This window comes from Artemia sp. Qi Xiang Cuo, chromosome 11, assembly GCF_049724085.1.
Source record: "Artemia sp. Qi Xiang Cuo chromosome 11, ASM4972408v1, whole genome shotgun sequence".
NCBI lineage: Eukaryota > Metazoa > Arthropoda > Branchiopoda > Anostraca > Artemiidae > Artemia > Artemia sp. Qi Xiang Cuo.
In genome coordinates, this window is record NC_142804.1 from 9,134,284 (window position 1) to 9,161,328 (window position 27,045).

At 35.8% G+C, this 27,045-nt stretch overlaps 1 protein-coding gene across 1 annotated transcript in view; it reads right to left on the minus strand.

The window, feature by feature from the left end:
• The window catches only part of Rsod (superoxide dismutase family protein Rsod), a 108,363-nt gene extending 91,042 nt beyond the window's left edge, over window positions 1–17,321 (minus strand). Inside the window, exon 1 of the mRNA XM_089096269.1 lies at window positions 17,188–17,321. Coding sequence (XP_088952395.1) covers window positions 17,188–17,242 — 55 coding nt within the window. The 5' untranslated portion in view covers window positions 17,243–17,321. The remainder of the gene's footprint in view (window positions 1–17,187) is intronic.
• Between the last annotated feature and the right edge of the window lie 9,724 nt (window positions 17,322–27,045).

Here is a 27,045-nt window from a genome sequence, read left to right on the forward strand (position 1 = left end):
TTCTAATTAACTTCTTTTTTTGGTCTGTATATTCATAGGTGCACTCGTCACAACACTCTAAAGGCCACCTTTGACTTTTTTTTTCTTTTGTTGTAATATCTGCTCGTTTTGGGTTTCATTTACGTATTGATGGTGATTTGAGGTGATTTTACTCACGGGAAATTTTTTGACTTTATTTCTGCTTTTTTGTGGCTTAATATAGCTCTATATATTTTTTGAAAAAATTATTTTGTGGAAAAAGATTTTAAATTATTTTCTGGTCGTTTTTCATTGATATAGTCTATTTCATTGGAAAAGAAAAGAATACTCTAAATCTTCTTGTTTTTTTTCTATAGCAGTCCATAGTCTAGTATATTATTAATATGTTGGAGAAAAGTTTTCAGCAATTTTTAATAGCATACGTCCTATTGAATATTTAGACAAACATAGTATGTTTCAATTTAGTTCTAAGTCTCCTCAAGTTCTTCTGAAAAATAAAAGTTAATAAAATTCCCAAAACATTGTTTCTATGCTGTTTTGACAACCTGGATGTACTTACACTTTTTTGATTTAGTTCAATGGTAAGAGCAGAAGTAGTAATATTAAATATTTTAAGGAAAACTCACATCGTTTTAACTTAACGCCCTCAGTCGTTCATGAGCTCAGACGTCTTATTGACAACCAATATAAAAATAACGTCTTCTAATTTAATTTTAAAGCAACTTGAGCTTTCCGTGAAAGTTTCTACTTTATACCGTATTCTTTATAAAGGGTACCCTTTATAGACTTGCAGAAGTAGAACCGAAACCGGTTCTACTTGCAGTAGAACCGAAAGGAGCAGTATTAATGACAGCAGTAGTAGTATCTGCATTAAGTCGTAGTAAGCAGTAATGGTATCCATATTTTGCCTTTTTTATCAAGTACAACATCCCCTCCTTATGTCCTGACAGTTTCAACATAATACTTCAAACTGTTTCTGGAATATTTCTGATATATCTTATTGATAGCATGCAGGCATATAATGTGTTTTGATTTAGCCCAACCCCTCAACAGTCCTTGAAAGTACTACATTAACACCACTAGGCTTAGTGATATTAGGATTAACAGCAGTAATGGTACTAAAGCTACTAGTAGTATGCACAAAATGCATTTTTATTACTTCAACACACCCCTCAGCATGCTCTAGAAGTTTCGATCTACTATTCCAAGTCGTTCTAGATAAACTGGTCTTACGGCCATTTGACAGCCTGCATACGCAGAACGTGTTTCAATTTAATGACATACCCCCACACACACATTTTCAAAAAATCTTTCCTTAATATCCTTAGCCTTAATAGTAGAGTTTGTGGTAGCAGTAGAAGTAGTAGGGGTAGCATACACATAGTATACCTTTTTGATTGCTCAACATCACCCTAAACATGCACTCAAAGATTCAACTTAATACTTTAAGTTGTTTAATGACCTAAATCCACATAGCGTATTTTAATTTAGTTCACTATCCTCTTCAACAATTGCTGAAAGTTTAACGGTAATACCCTTAGATTCAGTAGCACTAGTAGTAGTAGTTGTGGCAGTCGTAGTAGTAGCAATTGTAGTAGTAGTACTAGTGGTAGAAGTATTAGTAGTTGTAGGAGTAGGCACATTTTGCATTTTTCCTAGTTAAACATTCACCTAAATTTGTCCCGAAAATTTCAATTTAATACACTAGACCATCTTGGGATACTGTTGATAGTCCTTGCACACAGCGTGAATGCATACAGTGTGTATTAATTTACTTCAACACCCCCTATATTTTCCCTGAGTTTTTCATTAATATCCTTAATGTCAGCAGAAGTAGCAGTCATAGCAGTTGTAATAGTAGTAATAGTAATAACTTGCACATAGTGCCTTTTGGTTAGCTCAACATACCTCTTAACATGCCCAAATTCAACTGATAATCTCCCTAATGACTCCCTAAAAGTTCCGACTTAATGCCAAAAATCATTCTTGAGTTCAGCATTCCCCTGAACATTTTCTGAAAGCTGCACTTGAATGCACTTAGTTTTTTGAACACCAAAGGTCAAACATGGCCTTTTTCCTAATAACATATAAACATTGAGCAAATTGTATAGCTTACAGTCCTTGCTCTGAGGGCCGTGGGGCAAGGGCGGATCCAGTATTTTTTTTTCGGGGGGGGGGGGTTACTAATTTTTGACTCAGTTTTCGACTAATTTTACTGATTTTTACCTAGGTTTTACTAATTTTCTACTTATTTTCGACTCAGTCAATTTTTTTTTGTTTTTTTTTTGGAGGGGGGAGGATTCAAACCGGGTAACCCCCCCCCCTGGATACGGCCTTGCCGTGGGGTTTGACATCCCCAGCGACATAGATGCCGGGCTTTTCAACCATGCTGAACGAAAAGACCATTAAAAAAATTTCGATTGGATGTGTTTGAAGAATTAATGGGCTTGGGAGGGGGCACCCTGCCCTCTAACCACTTTTGACTCTTTAAAAGATAACTAGAACATTTAATTCCCAATCATATGAGCTCCTTTAGAAAGTTTTAAGATAGCGTTGCGCTGCCTATGATACTGCTTATATTCCCCTTTGAAAACCTGCAAGCGTATAGTTTTTTTTTTTTTTTTTTTTTGTTAAATTGAAATTTCTCCCAAATGTTCCCTAAAAGTTTCATCTTAATACCCTTGCCCACGTAAGTTACAGCAATCGTAGTAGTAGAATTAGAAGCATGCATATATTGTCTTTATCTTAGTTCAAAATCTGCGGCAACATACCCAGAAAGTTCCAACTTAATAATGTGAGCCGTTCCTGAGATATCGCTATTACACTCTTTTGACAATCTACATGCTCATAGTTGGTTTTGATTTAGTTCAACAGCCGCTTAAACATTCCTTGAAAGCTTCATCTCAATACCCTTAGCTTGAATAGTAGCAACAGTTGTAGTAATAGTTGTCGCATTAGTAGCAGTATGTATATTGCACTTTTGGTTATTTCTAACATCCTCCTCAACACACGCTGAAAGTTTCAACTCAATACCGTAAACCGTTCCTGTGGCATTCTTGATAAGTCTCATTTACAAACTGTATGATCATAGTGTTATTTAATTTAGTTGAACAATGTTTCAACATTGCCCAGAATTTTCGCCTTAATACTCTTAGCTATAGCAACAGTAGTAGTAGCACCAGTAGTAACAGAAGTAGCAGTAAAATTAGTAGCATTAGCCTTAGCTTTAGTATTCGTCGTAGTAGTAAAATTAGCAGCAGTAGCAGCAGGAGGATCCAAACATTGCTTTTTAGTTAGTTTAACAACCCCTACAACAAACCCTACAAGTTTCACCTTCACGCACCAAGCAGTTCCTAAGATTTTGCTGATATAGCCTTTTGACAACCTGTATGAAGACAGTGTGTAGTGATTCAGTTTAACTTTCCGCTTCAATATTCCCTTGAAATTTCACCTTCATAACCTTTGTCATAGTGGTTATAGTTGTCATAGTAGTAAAAGTAATACTAGTGACATGCATATTGTCTAGGGGGGGGGCAGTCGATAATGTGATTTAGGGCCTTTTATCAACTGCTTTTAGAACCATCTGCTTTTTAAGCCATATCTAATGTAAATTTGAAGGTCTAGGGGGGGGGGGAGCTGCCCCTCTGTCCCCCCCCCTGCCCCCCCGTCCCTACGCCCATGACTAGTGATACTAATTGTAGGACTAGTAGTTGTATTAAAAGCAATAGTAATAGTACTAGTAGCAGCAGCAGTATTAAAATATTAACTTTTAGTCAGTTAATCCCCCCTCATCATGCCCTGGAAGTTTCAAATTAGAACAATTAGCCGTTGCAGTGATACTGTCATTACACTTTTTTGGGTACTAGTGCATTAGATGGTCACTTTTATATATTGTGCAAGGAAACCAGGCACGAAAAACCCGCCAGACGGGTTAACTGCAAGAGACCGCTATAGAGAAATGCAATGCAAAGCGTGGTTTTCATTGCGTTTACGATATTTAAACTGTTGTTTTTTGGGGTTTAGGGGGGGGGAGGTACCTAGGTTAGATTAGGTTAGGTTACGTATTTAATATATGCTATGCTTTACCCCACCCCCCTAATGTGCAAATATATAGCCCAAATTTGTTTATAAACTAGTACATATCCATCCGATTTTATTTTATTTCATTAGCATTAACCAAACTTGACTTCTTTAGCAGTATATAGAAGTGACCATGTAATGCACCAGTACCCTTTTTTGATAATATGTATGTTCATGGTGTTTTTGATTTAGTTCAGCCCCATCCCCTCAACACTTCCCGAAATCTTCATCTTAATACTCTTATCCTTAATAACAGTTGCAATAGAAGTAGTAGTTCGAGTAGTATTAGTAGTAGTAATGTTAGTAGAAGTGTCTGCGTATTGCCTTTTGATCGATTGATTTTCCCTTTTAAGTGTTCCCTGAAAGTTCCAACTTAATACCCTAATCCATTCCTGAGATATCGTTTTGACAATCTACATGCACGAAGTGTGGTGTGATCTAGTTCAAATTTTCTCTCAATATTCTCTTAAATTTTCACCTTCATACAATTAGCCTTAATAGCACTAGTATCATAGAAGTAGTTGTTTTAGTAGGAGCAGTAGTAGCAGTAGCTGTGTTGTATCAGTAGCAGTAACAGCAGTAGTATGCATATGTTGCCTTTTGGTCAGTTGGACATCCTCTTATGATGCCTTGGAAGTATCAGCTTGATACGGTAAGCCGTTAAAAAGATATTACTGATACGCCCTCGGTAAAAGATGACACATACTGATAAGTATGTTTATCTTTAGTTTAACTTTTCCCTCAAAGTTTCGCATCAATATCCTAAACCCTTTCGTAGATAATAAAAAGATAGAATACTAAATATAGAAAACGACAAAAAAAGTAAATGAGAAAAAATGATGAGGAGGGGGGGCTGTTTCCTCGTTATCTTCTTGCTCTTTACTTCGAAGTTTGACTTTTGTCAAATTCTTTAGGGACATTTACTAAAACACGCGGGCCATTGAATTGGATATAGAAGGTTTTTCAAAGCACTAAAAAACTTTAGCTTAATGAGCGAGGAGTTGAGAAAGGGGCAGTCCCCTTTATATACAAGATAATTTCAGTTAGCTTTAAGTTTAAAGTTGCTTTACTTACTTATATATTTAATTTACTTAAAAATACAAAAAAAAAACATTAGCCCCAACAGAGAGCAGAGCTCGCAAGGTTGGGTGTGTAAACAATAGCACAGAGGCAAAACAAAACATCTCGTCATAATAATAGTAGCCTAATAATAGCAAAAACTAGTTTAATTAACAATAGAAAAACAATAACAACAAAAACGTATAAAACAAAAAAAAATAAAAGAAAGGAAGGAAGAAAAGAAATGCTGGGCAGGAGGGTGTGGGAGGCCATCCCATCGAGGGGACAGAAAAAAACATATAGATAAAAATATGATAAATGTTAAAATTCCATCATCAATGGTGAATAAACATTTAAAAACAATCTTCAATATTTGCTTCTCTAAGTTCAGGTGAGATTTTTATGATGGATCAATTTGAGCTTTATCATTCAGCTTATATTTATTTGCAATCAATGACATTTGATACCTAAGTGAAAACCTTGACCTTTCGCATCTTACAAAAGGTATTGGGTATATTCCCAACCACCGACGACCCGAACGAGGGGGCAAAATCAGCAGAGATAGGATTTTGAATTTGAAAATATCATAAGGAAATATGTACTTCTCGTATATGTTTTAAATATGACCAATTTGGAAACAGAACATTGCTTCTGTTTCAGAGGCATTTCCAAGTTTTTTGCTCCTTGCTTTTAAGCGGCGTTCACATGCGTGTCTAGCTAGAATCTCATGTCTAGACACGTGTCTGGCCAGAAATCACTGCATAGGAAATTACCGCTCACAAGAAGAATTCAGTGCTAAATTAGAACCACAAATTTAACTTCCAATAGGTTACAGTTGTCATTTCTAGCGAATCAAGAGAGCTTATGCGGTCAAAACTTTCAAAATTGTAATCCCTATTTTTACTGTTACAAGATAACAGTACAAGATAACTGCGCGGGGAAGCCACTCGTTTGGTATCTTCAAAAAGAATGTTAGATTTTCTTGCAAAAAATTTGTTTTTTTCCCGGTTCTCCGATGAGATTGGTTCTCCGGATGGTGCCAGATTGGTGCCTCTGGATTGGTTCTGTAATTTATTTGTATGGGGTGATTCATGTATCACTCCCTTGTCTAGCTTGGATTTTTTTTTTTGGGGGGGGGATTAGGAGGGTTGGCATTGTTTGGTTTGATGATGTGAATTTACTATTTTAAAAATGTTTGATGGATGTATTTGTTTAGTTTTTTTTAGCTTTGTTTATCCCCTGTTTTTTCCGGGCCATAGAGCCTTACGGGGGAGAATATATTGAAGTATTTGTTATTTTTATTTGTAATTCACCGTTGATATTGCTATTCAGTGATAGACTTCTTGTTTTGTCTTTTTCAATAAATTCAATTCAATTCAACAAGCCAAACAATTTTCTTAGTGTGCTTTGCTATTATGTCTGGTGTTGCATAGTTGCCCAAAATGAAAAAAAAATTAATGAGAAAACAAAAATTAAATTTCAGTTTAATAATGTAAACAACAATGATCAAAATAGTGGAACTTGACACATTCTGATGGGCTGTGATCGAAAATCCTAGACTTTGAGTTCTAGAGTCTAGAACTGGATGCTTAGCTGTAACTTGTCTAGCCAAGCACCAAATTTTACCTGTGAACGGTAGCTGTCTAAACATTGATATCTGACCAGACACATGTCTAGACATGTGATTCTAGCTAGGTACGCATGTCTACGCCACTTTAGTTGACAAAAAACTGTAAAGCAGCGTTCACATGCGTGTCTAGCTAGAATCTCATGTCTAGACACGTGTCTGGCCAAAAATCAATGTCCAGGATATTACCGTTCACAAGAAGAAGTCAGTGCTTAGCTAAAACTAAAAATTTACTTTCGAATAAATTACTAAGAGGATACTAAGTGAAGGAGGAAACCCTTTATGATAGGGAGTCTCAGAAAGCATCACTTGAAATGATATGTCTGTCTAATGTTCAGGAAGTGGCTGACCCTAATAAGGAAACACCAGTTGCAAAAAATATGAAGAGAGATGATGCAACTGAACTAAAAGAAGATGCCAAAGGAATAATACGAATGGGGATAGACGCAAAGGAAGCAGAGAGTCTTCCTGAAAAATACATACCAGGAGTTCAGAGCACATCTGAAATAGTCGTAAAAGACACTATCACCAATACACCGAAAATTGCCGCAGGTCAAAAGGGTGAAAGTATAGTGGAGCCTAAAACCGCTAAAAAAGAGGAAAAAATGGAAGATACCCAAATCATAACAAGACTGGGTAGGCCTATAGATGCAAAGAAAGCGGAAAATGCTGAAAGACCTGCTGGAAGGTGGACGACTGGATATGGATATAAACGACTGAGGATAGATGCAAAGAAAGCGAAAAATGCTGAAAGACCTGCTGGAAGGTGTGATCCATATACTCCTCCACCATATGGTGCAGGGTATCCAGAATACCCTAAACCTTACATATTTAATGTGCCACCCGCTCATCCAGGACCATCTCCTAATGTACCACACCCACCATTTCCATACAATCCTTTACCAAATTACCCTCCAGAATTTCCTCCTTACCCCAGGCATGCCACCCACGCTTATGCAGGACCACCTCCTAATGTACCACCCTCAACATTTCCATACATCCCTTTACAAAATTACCCCCCAGGATATTCTCCTCCCCCCGTGCATAGCACCTACGCTTATCAAGGACCACCTCCTAATGTACCACCCCCATCATTTACATGCAATCCTTTGTCGAGTAACCCTCCAGAGTATCCTCCTCCCCCCGTGCATGCCCCCTATGCTTATCCTGGACCACCTCCTACGTTTTAAGTAGCCTGTTTTAAATATTCTTATTTAAGTTGTCTATTTTACGTAGTTTGTTTTAAGCAGTCTGTTTTAAGTAGTATGTTTTAAGTGGTGTGTTTTAAGTAGTCTGTTTCAAGTAGTCTGTTTCAAGTAGTCTGTTTCAAGTAGTCTGTTTCAAGTAGTCTGTTTTAAGTACTCTGTTTTAAAACAGTCTGTTTTAAGTAGTCTGTTTTAAGTAGTCTGTCTTAAGTAGTCTGTCTTAAGTAGTTTGTTTTAAGTAGTCTGTTTTAAGTAGTCTGTTTTAAGTAGTCTGTTTTTAGCAGTATGTTTTAAGTAGACTGTTTTAAGTAGTCTGTTTTAATTAGACTCTGTTTTAATTAGTTTGTTTTAAGTAGTTTGTTTTAAGTAGTTTGTTTTAAGTAGTCTGTTTTAAGTAGTCTTTTTTAAGTATTCTGTTTTTAATAATATGTTTTAAGTAGAATGTTTTATGTATTCTGTTTTCAGTAGTTTGTTTTAAGTAGTTTGTTTTAAGTAGTTTGTTTTAAGTAGTTTGTTTTAAGTAGTTTGTTTTAAGTAGTTTGTTTTAAGTAGTCTGTTGTAAGTAGTATGTTTTAAGTAGTCTGTTTTAAGTAGTCTGTCTTAAGTATTTTTTATTAATTAGTCTTTTTTAAGCATTATGTTTTTATCAGTAGCCTATGTTTTAATTAGACTGTTTTAAGTAGTCTGTTTTAATTAGACTCTTGTTTTAAGTAGTTTGTTGTAAGTAGTTTGTTGTAAGTAGTCTGTTTTAAGAAGTCTTTTTAAGTAGTCTGTTTTTAGTAGTATGTTTTAAGTAGACTGTTTTAACTAGTCTGTTTTTAGTAGTATGTTTTAAGTAGACTGTTTTAGGTAGTCTGTTTTAATTAGACTCTTTTTTAAGTAGTCTGTTTTAAGTCGTTTGTTGTAAGTAGTCTGTTTTAAGTAGTTTGTTTTAAGTAGTTTGTTTTAAGTAGTTTGTTTTTAGTAGTTTGTTGTAATTAGTCTGTTTTAAGTAGTTTGTTTTAAGTAGTCTGTTGTAAGTAGTATGTTTTAAGTAGTCTGTTTTAAGTAGTCTGTCTTAAGTAGTTTGTATTAATTAGTCTTTTTTAAGCATTATGTTTTTATCAGTAGCCTATGTTTTAAGTAGACTGTTTTAAGTAGTCTGTTTTAATTAGACTCTTGTTTTAAGTAGTTTGTTGTAAGTAGTTTGTTGTAAGTAATCTGTTTTAAGAAGTCTTTTTAAGTAGTCTTTTTTTAGTAGTATGTTTTAAGTAGACTGTTTTAACTAGTCTGTTTTTAGTAGTATGTTTTAAGTAGACTGTTTTAGGTAGTCTGTTTTAATTAGACTCTTTTTTAAGTAGTCTGTTTTAAGTCGTTTGTTGTAAGTAGTCTGTTTTAAGTATTTTGTTTTAAGTAGTTTGTTTTAAGTATTTTGTTTTAAGTAGTTTGTTGTAAGTAGTATGTTTTAAGTAGTCTGTTTTAAGTAGTCTGTTGTAAGTAGTATGTTTTAAGTAGTCTGTTTTAAGCAGTCTGTTTTAAGTAGTCTGTTTTAAGTTGTCTATTTTAAGTAGTCCCATTTAAGTAGCCTGTAGCCTCCTTTCAGTATTCTGTTTTAAGCAGCCCGTTTTAAGTAGTCTGTTTTAAGTAGCCTGTTTTAAGTAGTCTGTTTTGAGCAGTCTGTTTTAAGTAGTCTGTTTTAAGTAGTCTGTTCAAAGTAGTCTGTTTTAAGTAGTCTGTTTTCAGTAGTTTGTTTTAAGTAGTCTGTTTTAAGTAGTCTGTTTTGAGCAATCTGTTTTAAGTAGTCTGTTTTCAGTAGTTTGTTTTAAGTAGTTTGTTTTAAGTAGTTTGTTTTAAGTAGTTTGTTTTAAGTAGTTTGTTTTAAGTAGTCTGTTTTCAGTAGTTTGTTTTAAGTAGTCTGTTTTAAGTAGTCTGTTTTAAGTAGTCTGTTTTAAGTAGTCTGTTTTGAGCAGTCTGTTTTAAGTAGTCTGTTTTAAGTTGTCTATTCTAAGTATTCCCATTTAAGTAGCCTGTAGCCTCTTTTAAGTATTCTGTTTTAAGCAGCCCGTTTTAAGTAGTCTGTTTTAAGTAGCCTGTTTTAAGTAGTCTGTTTTGAGCAGTCTGTTTTAAGTAGTCTGTTTTAAGTAGTCTGTTTTAAGTAGCCTGTTTTAAGTAGTCTGTTTTGAGCAGTCTGTTTTAAGTAGTCTGTTTTAAGTAGTCTGTTTTAAGTAGTCTGTGTTAAGTAGACACTGTTTTAAGTAGTTTGTTTAAGTAGCAGGTTTAAAGTAGTCTGTTTTGAGTAGTCTGTTTTAAGTAGTCTGCTATAAATAGTCCGTTTCAATTAGTCTGTTTTAAATAGTCTGTTTTAAGTAGTCTGCTTTAAGTAGTCTGTTTTATGTATTCTGCTTTAATTAGACGCTATTTTAAGTGGTTTGTTTAACTAGTAGTAGTTGTCAAAATTTGAATAAAAAAGCACCCAAAGTTGAGTTTTAATCAACAGGATAAGATTTATTACAACTAAATCTTATACATAAGTTAAATCTTAATTACATAATTTAAAAATCTATTATTATTTAAATTTCATGTGTACTGTCTCACCAATAAAATTTTGTTAACTGGAATCTCAGAGTTGTTCTCGAACCTTATTGGTCATATAAATAAGAAAAATATGACAGGGGCACCAATTCCCATTCTTGTCCCTGATGCTGACAGGTCTAGATTCGTCCTTGCCTGCAATATCGAAATTCGTGCTCGATTGTATTCAGAAAGTTCCTATTCAATGTACTTCCAGATTCACTGCCACCGGCCCCGAATGGTTTGGTATAGCCCTAAGGCTGGATAATAGGCCTAGGCTGGAAACGACTCTGATTTGAGTCAATAAAAATATCCAAAAAAAGTATTTCCAACAAAAATAGAAAAATATAGTACTTTTCAGAAACTAGGGGGGAATTGACCTCCCCCATGGACGTACGGATCGGGGCAGCTACTCCCCTAGAACTTCAAATTTACTCTAGATATGGCTAAAAAAGCAGTTGATTAAAGGTAGATGGTTGAAAAAGCAGGAAATAAACAGCTGAATTGACAAAATAGAAGTCAAATAAGAAGCAATTATCCATAATGTTTTGGAAAGATTTGGTTCCATTACAACTGAAACACCGTGTAACTACATCCACTGTAACTGAAGCACCGTGAAACTGAAGCTCAATGCAACTGAACCACCGTGCAACTGAACCCCTGTGTAACTGAACCCTCACTAAACTGAACACCATTTAACTGAGCCCTCGTGCGACTCAACACCCGTGCAACTCCACCACATTTAACTAAACCCCCCTATAACTGAACCAACATGCAACTGAACCACCGTGCAACTGAACCAACATGCAACTGAACCACCGTGCAACTGAACCTTCGTATAACTGAACTCTCATGCAACTCAAACACCGGACTTACATTGGGCAAAACACAAGTTAGAATGTATGAAACCAAGAGAGGAGAGGAAATAATAAATGAAAAATCAACTCAAATAGGTGAGAAAACAAGGATAATCTCAGCCAGTGGCAAACAAAGAAAATCGGACGTCAAAAGCCCTGTCACTCTCTACGGTTGTAAGCGTTTACCCCCCCCCTCTCGCAATGAAAAACCCTCCCCTGGAAAATTACCCCCTCGCAGAAAATAGGGTTTACCAAAATGGAATATTTTATTTTGGTTCTGTTATTTTTTAGTTTAGCTGAGAAGTGCTAAGGAAAGCGGAAAAGAGAAATTTATGTGTAAGTCTTGCCCCTCCCTCCGTGCAAAAATGTTCTTCTCATTGAGAATCCTCCAGAAACCCCCCCCCTCAGAAAACTCCCACGCGAAAAATGTCCGTATGTTTCCCAATAGCGAACATTATCTGTACGCAATGGACAAATCACAAGACTTAAAAAGGTACTGCAACTTTTTCAATAGAGTTCTCCGATTGTTTCTTAGCTATGGAGAGAGGGAGATACCTGAAAGGGTGCATTTTAATGCCAAAACATCTCAGCTCTCATTGAGCCTTTGGATAAATACAGAATCAGCTCTAGGGGAGAGACGAGAGGATGGTGGAGGTAGAAATTAGTTATAATCCCCAGGCAGTTCTAGTCTTTTTTTATAATTCGAAAGTGATTGGATACTAACCAACCGCAATGGGTATTTTTCGGAGGAAGATTTTTCAGGGGGGGGGAGTATTTTCCAGGGGGGGGGGGTATTTTCAGCGAGGTGGTATTTCCCGGAGGTATTTTTTACAGGAGGTGTTTTCCCGGGGGAGGCTGGTTGTCCTTCAATCGCTTTTTACTTTTAAAAAGGCTACTCAAACTTTCAACTTCCAATCGAACAATAAAACATGATTAATAAACGTGATTAACAAAAACCCCCACAGTCCTCAGAGCAAGGGCTCTAGGTTACTTCAACTTACCCATTGTTAAAATTTAAGGATTTTGTAGAAGGGATGACCATACAAACTTTAGGGAAATGTCAAGAAGAATGCCAAACACAATCAAAAGACACTATTTCCTGTATTGGTTGTGAAAAGGAAATACTAGAAATATCTACAATGGCCATCACATCGTTCGGAAAATGTTTAGGAGTATCTTCAACTAAATCAAGATATACTTTGTGCATATAATATTACAAGACGACGGATCTATAATGTGTAAACCACAACCGAGGACATAAGCCTGAGGGTATGAAATTAAAACTTTTAAGATATTTTGTAGCGATATTGAAAAAAAGATTAGAGTGAGACCAGGCCCCTTCCCATGACCTTTTTAGCTGCAATCTCCAAAAAAGATATCTGATCAAAATTCGTTATCTAGATTGACAAGGTCAAATATTTTAAACACATCTTTATTACTTAACGTCCAAAAAGGTCTGATTTATCAGAAAAATAAAAGAGAAATAAAATCAGCTTTAATGGTTTGTGACATCGGATCTTCTTTTTTATTGAAAAATTAAAACAAAGATTTCTTATGAATGATCTTGACAGGCGGGTACTTATGCATTATAACTAAACCAGCGCTATACACGAAAGAAGTCAAGTTTGGCTAATGCTAATGAAATAAAATAGGATGAACATATAATAGTTTAGAAACAAATTTTCGCTATATATTTGCACATTAGGGGGGGGGAGGTAAAGCATGGCATATATTAAATATGTAACCAAACTTTGGTACCTTCCCCCCCTCCCCTAAACCCCAAAAAACCACAGTTTAAATATTGTAAACTCAATAACAAACCACGCTTTGCGTTCAATTTATCTCTTGCAAATACCCGTTTGACGGGTTTCCATTAGTATTTGCTTGTATAGTCTATAGCGCTGTGTTGGATATTAAATAAAATTAAATAAAAAAAAACAATTTTTTTTTTAACTGAAAGTAAGGAACGACGTTAAAACTTAAAACGAACAGAAATTATTCCTTATATGAAAGGGGCTGTCCCCTCCTTAACGCCTCGCTCTTTACGCTAAAGTTTGACTTTCTCAGAGCTCTATTTTTTAAACAACAAAAAAATCATTAAGGTTCTATAACTTTTAGGGGGTCTTTCCCCTTTTTTTCGAAAATCAGCCAAATTTTCTCAGGCGTGTAACGTTTGATAGGTAGGACTAAACTTTGTGAAACTTATATATTTGAAATCAGCATTAAAATCTAATTCTTTTGATGTACCTATATGTATCAAAATACCGTTTTCTAGAGTTTCGGTTACCATTGAGCTGGATCGCTCCTTACTTACAGTTCGTTACCACGAACTGTTTGAAAAACAAGTTTTTTTAACTGAAAGTACGGAACGACGTTAAAACTTAAAACGAATAGAAATTATTCCATATATGAAAGGGGCTGTCCCCTCCTCAACGCCTCGCTCTTTACACTAAAGTTTTTTATTGTTTAAAAAAAATTAACAGTTGTGAGAAAGTCAAACTTTAGCGTAAAGAGCGAGGCGTTGAGGAGGGGACAGCCCCTTTCATATCCGGAATAATTTCTGTTCGTTTTAAGTTTTAACGTCGTTCCTTACTTTCAGTTAAAATACTTTTTTTATTTAATTTTTGAATGTTTTTGATTTAATGCAGGTTTCGATTTTGGCTCACCGTACATAAATAATTAAAACAAAACTTGCATATTAATTTTACTTTTACTTGGTTAAATGGCTTTCTCGAAACTTGTTTAATTTTATTTACGAACGTTTTTATTAGTAATAAATATATGTAACTTACGAATTAACTTACGTAACGAACTTCTCTATTCATATATTTTTAATACGTATATTAGGGGGCTCGCCACCTAACCTCGCTCTGTAAGCTAAAGTTCAAATTTTGTTCCAATTCTTTAAAAATGACCCCTTAATCACAAAGGCCGTTATTTAGAATAAATAGCTCTTATGAAAGTACTAAAAAATCTTTGGCTTGAAGAGCGAGGTATTGACTAGGGGGTGAAACCAATCATACACGCAATATTTTCTGTTCGTTTTAAGTTTTGATGTTACTCCTTATTTTCAGTTGGAAAACTTGTTTTTTTTATATATTTAAATTCTGATCTTTTTTTAAATAATGCTGGGAAATCCGGCGCCCCCTTCATAGCAATGTCCCTTCCCCCATGAAAACTTCCTTCGTGGAAAGATCTTCCCACATAGCCCCGACCCACCCACCCCCCTACTACCAGAAACAATCCCCCTTGAAAACGTCTGTATACTTCCTAATACCCAATACTATATGTTAACATTGTGTAAAGTTCATAACTTTCAGCCCTCCCCCCGGGGACTTCGGGGGATTAAGTCATCCTAAGGGACATAGTTATCATATTTTTAACCCTGCTGAACAAAATGGCTATCTCAAAATTTTGATCAGGTGAACTTGGGAAAAATGAGCGTGGGAGGGGGCCTAGTTGCCCTCCAATCGTTTAGGTCACTTAAAAAGGGAACTAAAAATTTCAATTTCCGTTCGAATGAGTCCTCTCAAGAAATTCTAGGATCACTAGGTCTATACGATGATCCGTGGAAAAAAAAACAAAAAAAAACAAATGAACATGCATTTCTTCTGGCAAAAAATGCAAAAATCCACATTTTTGTAGATAGGAGCTTGAAACCTCTACAGTAGAGTTCTCTGATATGCTGAATATGATGGTGTGATTTTTATTAAGGTTCTATAACTTTTAGGGGGTCTTCCCCCTTTTTTCAAAAATCAGCCAAATTTTCTCAGGCGTGTAACTTTTGATGGGTAGGGATAAATTTGATGAAAGTTATATATTTTAATTCAGCATTGAAATCTGATTCTTTTGATGTATCTATTGGTATCAAAAACCTGAGCCGGATCGCTCCTTACTTACAGTTCGTTACCACGAACTGTTTGATAATCCACCAGTACCGACAGGCGTTTATATCATGACTAAGAAACTAACAATTCCAACAAAGTTGAACATGTAAAAATTATAACTTGAGTTTCACCCAATTATATTGCCTCATATTTTTAGAATACTGAAAAACTGATTTCAGTGGTTCAGTTGCACGATAGTTCAGTTACACGAGGGTTCAGTTGCAAGGTGGTTGAGTCGTACGGTGGTTCAGTTGCACGGGAGTTCAGTTAAGTTGGGTTGAGTTGCATGGGGGTTTAGTTGCACTAGGGTTTAATTAAATGGGGTTCAGTTGCCTGGTGGTTCAGTTGCAGAGGGGTTCGGTTATACCGAGGTTCAGTTGCTTGTGGTTCAGTTACACGCACACCACATCTAGGCTGTGACTGGTCTTAGAAATGTAGCTTGTTTTTTTTAATTATTTTTTTTTGTCTTTAGACCCATTTTAGCTCTAATCCAAGAAGATTAAAGCTGAAGATTATTGATGATTTGTGATTTTTGGTGATTACTATGGTAAAATTCCGCTTTAGCTACTTTTGGCTATCTTAGAAAGGGGTTAGGTTAGGAAAATGAAACTTTTCGGGATAGGTATACAGGCTAAAGTATGTCCCAGGAAGGTATTTTGAAGGACCTACCTCCACTGCTTCTCCCTCTAGAGAGTCCTGACCTTTGATGACCTTTAACAATCCGTGTGTTATAAAAGTGAAACCTTGCAAAACAGATCTTCGGCTTAAATGAAATACAACAAAATTGGGTACTAGTGCATAAGGCGGGCACCGCTATATACTGTATGTGGAATGTCAAACGAAATGCTAGTCAAATGGGAGAGACAGATACCCGGTACCGTACTAAAACAGTTGTTAGTTATTAGAGTGGAATTGATCTAATTAGTGTTAAAATTGCAATTTGGGATTTGCCAAAGACAGAAAAAGAGACAGTTGAATTTTTACAGGATAAGGGGTTGTTGCCCAAGACAAAAGAGTTCGAAAATGGACACAAAATAACTTTGGCTCAGCCAAATGGCAAAATAAACGACACCGAGGTACTGCCCGCCAACATCTATCAGCTTATTTAGCCGAGCACATGTGGCGTGCGAAAGTGAAGTCTCAAGGCAGAGATTATTTTCCAGCGATTGTGAAAGACATTACAGCTTTCTGGGCGCATAATTGTAGCTTGTAATTCTTATTATTTTGTTCATAAACCATTATAACCTGGTATAAGGTATTATACCGGCCCCCCTGCCCCCCCTTATGAGTGCCCATGCTGACCTTTAAAATCTGTATGATATAAAATTGAAACCTTGAAAAATAGATCTTCTGCTTAAATGAAGTACAATAAAATTGTTTTCAGCTTCACAACTTTGCTCAATCCCAGTTTATAAGGTTTTAAAGATATGCAAAAACATTGATATGGCTTAAAATTCTACACAAATAACAGGACTTGCATTTTCAAAACTAAAGACAGAGATGAAGAAACTAATAACTGAAAATTAACGTAAAATTTTGTTTTGTCAAAATTTCAATAGGTAGACCTGTCATGTAGGCAAATTTCAGGACCCTCTAGAGGGAGAAGGAGTGGAGGTAGGTAATTCAAAATACCTTCCAGGACACACTTTAGCCTGTAGACCCATCCCTGGAAGTTTTAATTTCCTAACCTCACCCCTTTCTAAGATAGCCAAAAGTAGAATTTTACCCTTTAGCTCGCCCCCCCCCCTAGACAAGAAGCTGTGTATGTCCATGATCCCCTCCCTCCTGTGCCTTTTTTAGTAGAATTACAGTTAAATAATAAAGATTAGTCTATTTTGTTTCATAACTACCATTCAAGCCCTATGGAATAGCCTCTGATAAACAGAAAATCACTTTCACTTTTAAGAACCCGTTAAATCCTAATTAAGCTTTCTCGCTCTTACCATTTTTGCAATAAACAGCTCCAATGTATAATATCAAAACAAAATAATTCCACATTTTATCTAAAAATCATAACAGAGTCATAACAGAGAGAATGATATTAATCCTTCCATAGTCAAGACAAAACTGTCGTTTCGACACACTTTCTTCAGTTGGCTTAATGAGATACCTCGAGGCAATTAATTTGGACAGATAGGTTTCCGATTTCACATACAATTTTTTTTAAACATCCAAAATTTGTCGACTTATATCGGAGTCATGGTTACGGATTCGCATAATCATAATCATAAGAACATCATAAGATGAAGATAATTATGAAAATGATATTATATTTGCCGATGGTAATGGGTATCCCTACGCTAAAGACGCAGGGGCGGATCCAGGATTTTTTAGGGGGGAGGGGTCAAAATAGGTTGATCTGATAAACTTGCGTTAGGAGTAAGTTTAATTAACACAAACTTGTGCTAATTAAGTAAATTATACTACTTTAGACGACGTTAGGGGCGCGCGCCCCCTCGCCCCGTCTCTGGATCCGCCACTGTAAAGACGGTGGGTGTCGTGAAGATTAGACAAAACACAGGGTGTTTTATCTCTTATATCACTCTTTTGCGAAATGACAATAGAAAAGTTTTGGAGAAATAAAAAACGTCAAATTATATTCTTTGAGTATAAAAGAGACATCAGCTAGCCGGTATGATCTCTGTTAGCTCTTCCTGTGCCAGCCCCCAGCAAAGGCACCAGCAGAAAATTTTCCAGGGGGGACAAACACCAAAATATCTGTGGTGTTTGGGTGACAGGGAATATATTTCAGGATTTTTTTTCGTATAGGAATAAGTTTATTTTTAAATATTTTTAAGAAAAACTCAAATAAAAATAGGAATTCAATTGCATGAAAAATTAAACAAAATACATCCCCCCCCCCAAAAAAAAAAACAGCAACAAAAAAACAAGCGATCTTATTGAAAATCCCTTTATTAGATACATCATATCAGAGAACCCTACCGTAATGGTTTCAAGCACAAATCTTCCAATGTGGAATTTCGTTTTTTTTTCAGAAGAAACATCGTCGATGCAGACGATGCATGTTTATTTGTTTTGTTGTTTCCCAAGGGTGATTGGCTGATTGTATCAAACTGAAGGCCCAAGATAATTGGGAGGGAGATCATTCAAACTTAAATTTAAAGCTCTTTTTTAAGTGACCATAAGATAAGATAAGGGTTTATTCCAAAAACAACACAACACAAAAAAAACAATTGACCTTCCATAAGCTAACGCTTGTTCGGAAGTATTTACCCTCTTAAAATTAACACTTATAATAACATACTAAAGAGAAAAAAGAGAGAAAAGAAGAAAGAAAGAATAAAAAAAAGAAGAAAAGATGAAAATCTTGCATTCACTCGGTTCCTGGTCACAATAACCGAAAATCAATACTTCACATACTCCAAAACTTCCCTCCGCTATTCCATAAATAATAAACAAAACAAAACAAAAAAAAAAAAAAAAAAAAAAATATAGGAAAAATGGGCTCTGGGCAAACCTGAGAGTGACTCAACTATACCACCCTTTAAACAAATTCATACAAAGTCACACCTATGGAAACGAAGGGTTTTAAGGTCCCAACGGAATTCACATAGATTCACTGACCATTTTAAAGAAACAGGCAAATTATTCCAGACAACTGACCTCAAATGACGCATTGAAAATAGCGATCTAGTATTAGTAACTTGAGGTGTCCGTATTTCTCTAGCATGACGAGTAGGATAATTGTGTACATCATCACCAGAAATAAACAAATTTAACAAATTTAAAAAACACTTGGGAACCAAATTAGAAAAATATTTGAACATAAATAACCCATGGTAAAATTTTCCAAGACCTGACACAGGGATAATATTTAACTGTACATATTGGGATCTCACCGAGGTTCTCCGATTATCTCCGGACAACACTCGCAGTGCCATATTTTGTATCACACGTAACTGCTGCAAATGCACTGAAAATGTGCTAGACCATATACTCACGCAATATACTAAATACGGGTGAACTAGCGAAAGATAAATCAATATCAAAACAGAATCCTGGAAAATATTTTTTAACTTTCTCATCATTCCAACATTTCTTGCAATCTTGCTACTAATAAAAGAAACATGATTTTTAAAACTAAGGCATTCATCCACAATAACACCAAGGTATCGTATAGTATTTGTACGCTTAATTACATATTTCTCCACTTGCAAATCAACAACCCAAGGGTAAAAATTTGTTGATCTACCATACATAATAAAACCTGATTTACTATGGTTTGACAAAAGCTTATTCACTCTCATCCACTTATCTATACCTAACATACCTCTTCTCTTTATCTCTATTAAATCAGATTCAGTCTTCGCTGCGGCAGTAAAATGGGTATCATCTGCAAAACTAGGAATAATCACCCTACAATTAGAATGTGCACTATCTAACAAGTCCAAAACAGAAAATCGTAAGTCGTTAATATAAACCAAGAATAAAAGCGGACCTAAAACAGAACCCTGTGGAACACCATAATCAACCATTCTTTCACCAGACCTCACATTAGAAATTTTAACGCACTGGGTCCTACCTCTCAAAAAAGTTCCAAATAACTTCAACGCATTTCCTCTAATTCCACAATTTTCTAGCTTCATAATTAAAATTTCATGGTCAACTGAATCGAACGCTTTAACAATATCTAAAAAAATAGACGCCACCTTAAAACCTTGGTCCAAAGCATCATGCACATACGTTGTCAAAAATAAAACTGCCTGTAATCTGCCATACAGATTGGACTTGGGAAAAATCTTGTTTTCTTGCTATTTTAGGGCACAAAACTACGACTTTATCCGAAAAGAATGAATTTGCAATCAATTTAAAATTCTGAAAGGCTAATTGATTTAAAAGTACGAAAAACTGTATTTTAGGCTTTCCAGTTGTAAAAGAAATAATGCCACACGGTGGCAGCACTGGATTCAACCAAGTTGATTCGCTTTATTTGTATTGAAATTAGGCTATGTTTGGCGATCTGTAACTGCGTATCAGCTACAATAAGGGGGGATGAGCCATTATTTAGGTGGGGGTAGGGTAGATTCCTAAAAAAGTACATTTTAATGGACAAACTGCTCACTCTTCACGAGGTTTCAGGTAAGTGTTGAAAAAGGTAGGGGGGAGTAGGAATTAATTAAATTGTTTCTCTATACGGATAAAATGTTACAGTCCGCTTTCTACCAGCACAGAGGTGGAAAAGGCAAGACAAGTCATAATCAGTCCTGCCAGGAATTTCTTTGGGGTGGCAAATACTCCACGGAAATTAGTTTTCAGCAACTTTAAATGGTGTTATTTTCTTTTTCTATTTATATGAAGTATTTCATTGTATTTAAACAAATATATGTAGTGTATTTATCGATAAGAAAATCCTATTGCAGAAGTTGTGATGGCTTCAGTTATCTAGAAGATCAAAAGTCTCACAGAATTTCCATCCTACAAACAATAATACTCCTTTTTACCAAAGCAAAACTCCTTTGTAGTAATGTTAACAAGGAATTTTTACCAAAATTACTATTCATCGGTTCAGTTCAGTATCATTCAGTCCTTTACTGTTTTGAAAAACAAAGTTGTGAGACAGAGTCAAACTTTAGCGTAAAGAGCGAAGCGTTGAAGAGTGGACAGACCCTTTCATGTGCGGAATAATTTCTGTTTGTTTTAAGTTTTAATGTCGCTCCTTACTTTCAGTTAAAAAAAACTTGCTTTTTTTTATTTCTGAACGTTTTTGAATTAATGAAGGTTTTGATTTTGGCTCACCGTACATGAATAATTAAAACTAAATTTATATATTAATTTTACTTTTTTTGGCTAAATAGGTTTCTCGAAGATCCTTTAACTTTATTTATGAATGTTTTTATTAGTAATAAATATACGTAACTTACGAATTAACTTACGTAACGAACTTCTATATTCGTATATTTGTATTACGTATATTAGGGGGTTCGCCCCCCTAGTCAATGCCTTGATTTTTATGCTAAAGTTTGAATTCGTTTCCAATTCTTTAAGAATGACCCTTAATCGCAAAGGCCGTTAATTAGAATAAATAGCTCTTATGAAAGTACTAAAAAAGCTTTAGCGTAAAGAGCGAGGTATTGACTAGGGGGCGAACCAAATCATATACATAACAGTCTCTGTTCACTTTAAATTTTGATGTTGAAAAGCTTTCAGTTGAAAAGTTTTTCAGTTGAAAACTTGTTGTTTTTTTATATTTCTGATTGTTTATTTAAATCATGCTGGGAAATTCGGTGCCCCCTTCATGGCAATTTCCCTTTCCCCGTGAAAACTTCCTCCATGGAAAGATCCTCCCATATAACCCCTGACCCCCCCCCACTACTAGAAAAAAATCCCCCCTGAAAACGTCTGTATATTTCCAAATAACCAATACCAGTAGAAGGGGGGGTACCAGCCCCAGACGACACCGCTGCTGCCACCTACAACTTTTTTTTACATAATTTATGTCTGTTTGTTGTCAGTGAGAATGGAAAAACAGTATTTTTGTCACTTGAAAAACATGAATTTTGTCACATTCATGGATGTTTTTATGGTCTTTGTCAGTGAGAATGAAAAAACAGGAACTTTCTCACATTTATGTCTGGTTTATGGTTTTTGTCAGTGAGAATGGAAAAACAGGAGCTTTCTCACTTTCATGGATTATTGAGTCATTAATCAAATTGTTTCCGGGCAAGGTTAATTAATGTCTGACAGATGACGTCAAGTTAATTAATGTCTTTGATGTATTTCCAAAGAGAATGTTTCCGAGGAAAAGTTTAGATCACACATGACAGATGATGTCATGATTGATTGATTGACATGAAAGGGGAATTAATTTGTTGCTTCTAAAGAGAATTGATTTGACACGAAAGGGAATTAATTTGTTGTTTCTAAAGAGAACTGTCTCCAAGCGAATGTTTAGATCTTAGCGATGAAGAGATTGATTCACGAAAGGGTTTCCAAATAATTTGAAATGTATCAGCGCAAAGATGTCAAACAAAAGGAACACGCTGAAATTACGTTTAGGGATTATTTGGGCGAAACCGTTGCAGTCATTTTATGGAATTATTTCGGCGAAACAATTAGAGACATTTTAAAAGATGATTTAATAGATGATTTTAGAAGAGAATTTGAGGGTGAAACTCTGTGATCGTTATAATACACAAGTTCCATTTGAACAGTGTTGTGAGGTCCCCTACCCCAACCCCAAAGGGTTCCAATCCCCCTAACCCCAACCCCGAAGGAAGCCCCCGGTGCTCAAAGGTCCCCCAAGCTCCCAAAGGGCCCCCGGACCCCCAAAGGCCCTCCCCGGTCCCCAAAGGTCCCCCAGGCTCCCAAAGGGCCCCGGACCCCCAAAGGGCACCCCGGACCCCCAAAGGCCCATCAGGCTCCCAAAAGACCACCGGGCTCCCAAAGGGCCCCTGGACCCCCAAAGGCCCTCACCCGGTCCCCAAAGGTCCACCGGGCTCCCAAAGGGCCCCCGGACCCCCAAAGGCCCTCCCCCGGTCCCCAAAGGTCCCCCAGGCTCCCAAAGGGCCCCCGGACCCCCAAAGGGCCCCCAGACCCCCAAAGGCCCTCCCCGGGCCCCCAAAGTCCCACCGGGCTCCCAAAAGACCACCGGGCTCCCAAAGGGCCCCCGGACCCCCAAAGGACCCCCAGAACCCCAAAGGCCCCGGAGTCCCCATTTTTTAATACTTTTTTGGCTGTAGTATATCTTTTCAGAACAAGTTATTTTCTTAATGTCCATCCTAAACCCATTTTACAAGTTGAAGTACCCATCCCTTTCACCCACAACTTTACTATACTGATTTTTGAATGTTCTAACACCAAGAAAAACTTTTCAAAAAGCTTTTCAGAGCAAGTTCCTTTCTTTATTGTCCCTCCTAAACCCATTTTACAAATTGAAGTACTCATCCTTTTCACCAAAAATTTTACTTCGCAGATTTTTGAATGCTCCTACACCAAGCAATACTTTTCAAAGGGCATTTCAGAACAAGTTCTTCTCTTAATGTCCCTCATAAGCCCGTTTTGCAAGTTTAAGTACCCAACTTTTTCACTCGGAGCTATACTTTCCAGGTTTTCGAATGCCCATAACACCAAGCAATAATTTTCAAAGGTTTTTTTAGAATCAGTTATTCTTTTAACGTCCATCCTAAACAAATTTTTTAAGTTGAAGTTCCCAACATTTTCACCCGCAACTATACTTTACAACTCTTTCGATACCTTAACACCAAGAAATACTTTTCAAAAGACATTTCAGAGCAAGTTACTTCTTCTTGTACCTTATAAACCCATTTTATGAGTTGAAGCATCCTTCATTCTCAACCAAAACTTTACTTTACAACTTTTTGGATCCAGCAACAGAAAGAAATACTTTTCAAACCACATTTCAGACCAACATCTCTTCTTAATTTTCCTTATAAACCAATTTCACAAATTGAAGCATCCTTCCTCCTCACCCCGGACTTTACTTTAGAACTGTTTGGGTGTCTCAACACCAAGCAATACTTTTCAAAGGTCATTTCAGAACAAGTTCCTTTCTTAACGTTCACTTTCCAAACCCATTTTACAACTTGAAGTAGCAATCCTTTTCCTCCACGGCTTTACTTTACAGGTTTTGAATATCAAAACACCAATCAATACATTTCCTAGTCAGTTCAGAGCACCTTCTTTTATTAATGCGACTTCTAAACACATTGTCCAGCTTGCAGTATCCCTCCTTTTCACACACTACTTTATTTTACAGCTTTTTGGATACCGCAAAACCAAGAAATACTTTTCAAAAGGCATTTCAGAGCAAGTTCCTTTCTTAAAGTCCCGCCTAGACCCATTTTACAGGTTGAAGCGTCCATCCTTTTCACCCAAAACTTTACTGTACAGCTTTTTGGATACCTCCACACCAAAATATACCTTTAAAAAAACATTTCAGAGCACCATCCCTTCATAATTTCAATTCTAAACCAATTTTTCAAGTTGCAGCACCCGTCTTTTTCAGTACAACTGCACCCTACGACTTTTTTCCAGACCCAGATCTCAAGCAATAATTTTCAAATGCATCTTTGATATTTTTTTAGAACAAGTTTTTTCTTATTGTCACTACTAAAACCATTTTCCAAGTTAAATTAGTTACCTTTTTTACCACCACTTTACTTTAAGACTTTTTACACACCTCACGATCAAGCAGTGCTTTTCATAAGACATTTTAGGACAAGTTTCTTTTATAATGTTCCCTCTGAACCCATTTTCGAACTTGAAGGACCCGTCTTTTTCACCCAAAGCTTTACTTTACATCTTTATGGACATCTAAACACCAAGCAACACTTTTCAAAGGGCATTTCAGAGCAAGTTCATTTCGTAATATCCCTCCTAAACCCATTTTCCAAGTTGAAGCATCCATCATTTTCGCTCACAATTTTACTTTACAGTTTTTTGGATGCCTCAACATCAAAAAATACCATTCAAAGTGCATTTCAGAGTAAGTTCATTTATTAATGTTCTCTTTCTAAACAAAATTTACAACTTGAAGGACCAATCCTTTTCATCCACGAATCTACTTTACAGCTGTTCGAATACTCCAACACCAAGCAATACCTTTCAAAGGCAGTTCAGAGTAACTTGTTTTCTTAATATTACTTCTAAACCCAGTCTCCAGCTTGCAGTATCCATCCTTTTCACTGAATACTTTATTTTACGGCTTTTTGGATACCTCAAAACCAAGAAATACATTTCAAAAGTCTTTTCGGAGCAATTTTCTTTCTTAGTATCCCTCCTAAAACCATTTTACAAGTCGGAAAATACATCCATTTCTCCAATAAAATTAATTTAAAGGTTTTTGAATAACTCAACACCAAAATATACCTTTCAAAGAGCATTTCAGAGTGACCTTTTTTCATAATTTAACTTCTAAACCAATTCTTAAACTGGAAGCACCAGTCTTTTTCAGTACAACTGCACTTTACGACTTTTTTCAGAACCAAACACCAAGCAATAATTTTCAAAAGTATATCATATATTTTTTTAGAACAAGTTTTTTCTTAATGTCACTCCTAAGCCAATTTTACAAGTTAAAGTAGTTACCTTTTCCAACGCAACTTAATTTTACTACTTTTTGCAACTTAAAGATCAAGAAGTGCTTTTCAAAAGACATTTCAGGACAAGTTTCTTTGATAATGTTCCTTCTGAACCCATTTTCGAACTTGAAGTACCCGTCTTTTTCACCAAAGCTTTACATTACATTTTTAAGGACATCTACACACCAAGAAACACTTTTCAAAGGTCATTTCAGAGCAATTTTATTTCTTAATGTCCCTCCTAAACCAATTTTACAAGTTGAAGCATCCATCATTTTCACTCACAATTTTACTTTAACGTTTTTTGAATGCCTCAACACCAAGAAATTTAGTTCAAAAGGTATTTCAAAGCAACTGATTTTCTTAAGATCTCTTTTAAACCCATTTTCCTACATGAAATACCCATCTTTTTCACTAACAGCTTTACTTTACAAATTTTTGGATACCCCAATAACAATCAATACATTTCAAAATGAATATAGGAGAAAGTTTCTCTCTTAAAATCCCTTCCTAGACCAATTTTACAAGTTGAGGCATCAACCCATTTCACCTACATCTTTATTTTACAGGTTTTTGGCTCTTATGAATGCGCCAACATCATGCAATACTTTTCAAAGACATTTCAGAACAATTTCTTTTCATAATTTCCATTATAAACCCATTTTACAAGTTGAAGCAACCATCCTTGTCATCCATAACTTTATTCTACAGCTTTTTGAAGGTTCCAACATCAAAAATTACTTTTCAAAGACATTTCAGAACATGTTCTTTTTCTAGCGCCCGTCTTAAGCCCATTTTAAAAATTGAAGTACTCATACTTTTCACCCAAAATTTTACTTCACCGCATTTTGAATGCTCTTCCACCAAGCAGTACCTTTCAAAGGGTATTTCCGAACAAGTTATTCTCATAATGTCCCTCCTAAGCCCATTTTACAAGTTTAAGTACCCAAATTTTTCACCCGCAACTATACTTTCCCACTTTTCGAATGCCCAAAACACCAAGTAATAATTTTTAAAGGGTATTTAAGAACAATTTATTTTCTTACTGTTAATATTAAACCCATTTTTTACGTTGAAGCCACCAACCTTTTCTCCTTCAACTATACTTTACAGTTTTTTGGATACCTCAATAACAAGAAACACTTTTAAAAAGGCATTTCAGAGCGAGTTCTTTCTTCTTATAATGTCTAAACCCATTTTATAAGTTGAACCATCCTGTATTCTCACCCAGACGTTTACTTTAAATCTTGTTGGATCCCCCAACAGAAAGAAATACCTCTCAAACGACACTTCAGACCAATATCGATTCTTAATGTTCATTTTAAGCCCATTTCAAAAATTAAAGTATCCTTCCTCTTCACCCTCGATTTTACTTTACAACTTCTTTGATACCTCAACATCAAAAATAACTTTCAAAATGCATTTCAGAGCCAGTTCCTTTCTTAACGTTTCTTTCCAAGCCAATATAACAAATTGAAGTACCAATCCTTTTCCTCCACAAATTTAATTTACATATTTTTGAATGCTTCAACACCAAGCAACACCTTACAAAGGCAGTTCAGAGCAACTTGTTTTGTTAATGTCACTTCTAAACCCATTCTCCAACTTGAAGTACCCATCCTTTTCACTCACGACTTTATTCTAAGGCTTTTTGGATACCTCAACACCAAGAAATACTTTTCAAAATACATTTCGGAGCAAGTTTCTTTCTTAGTATCCCTACTAAACCTATATTACAAG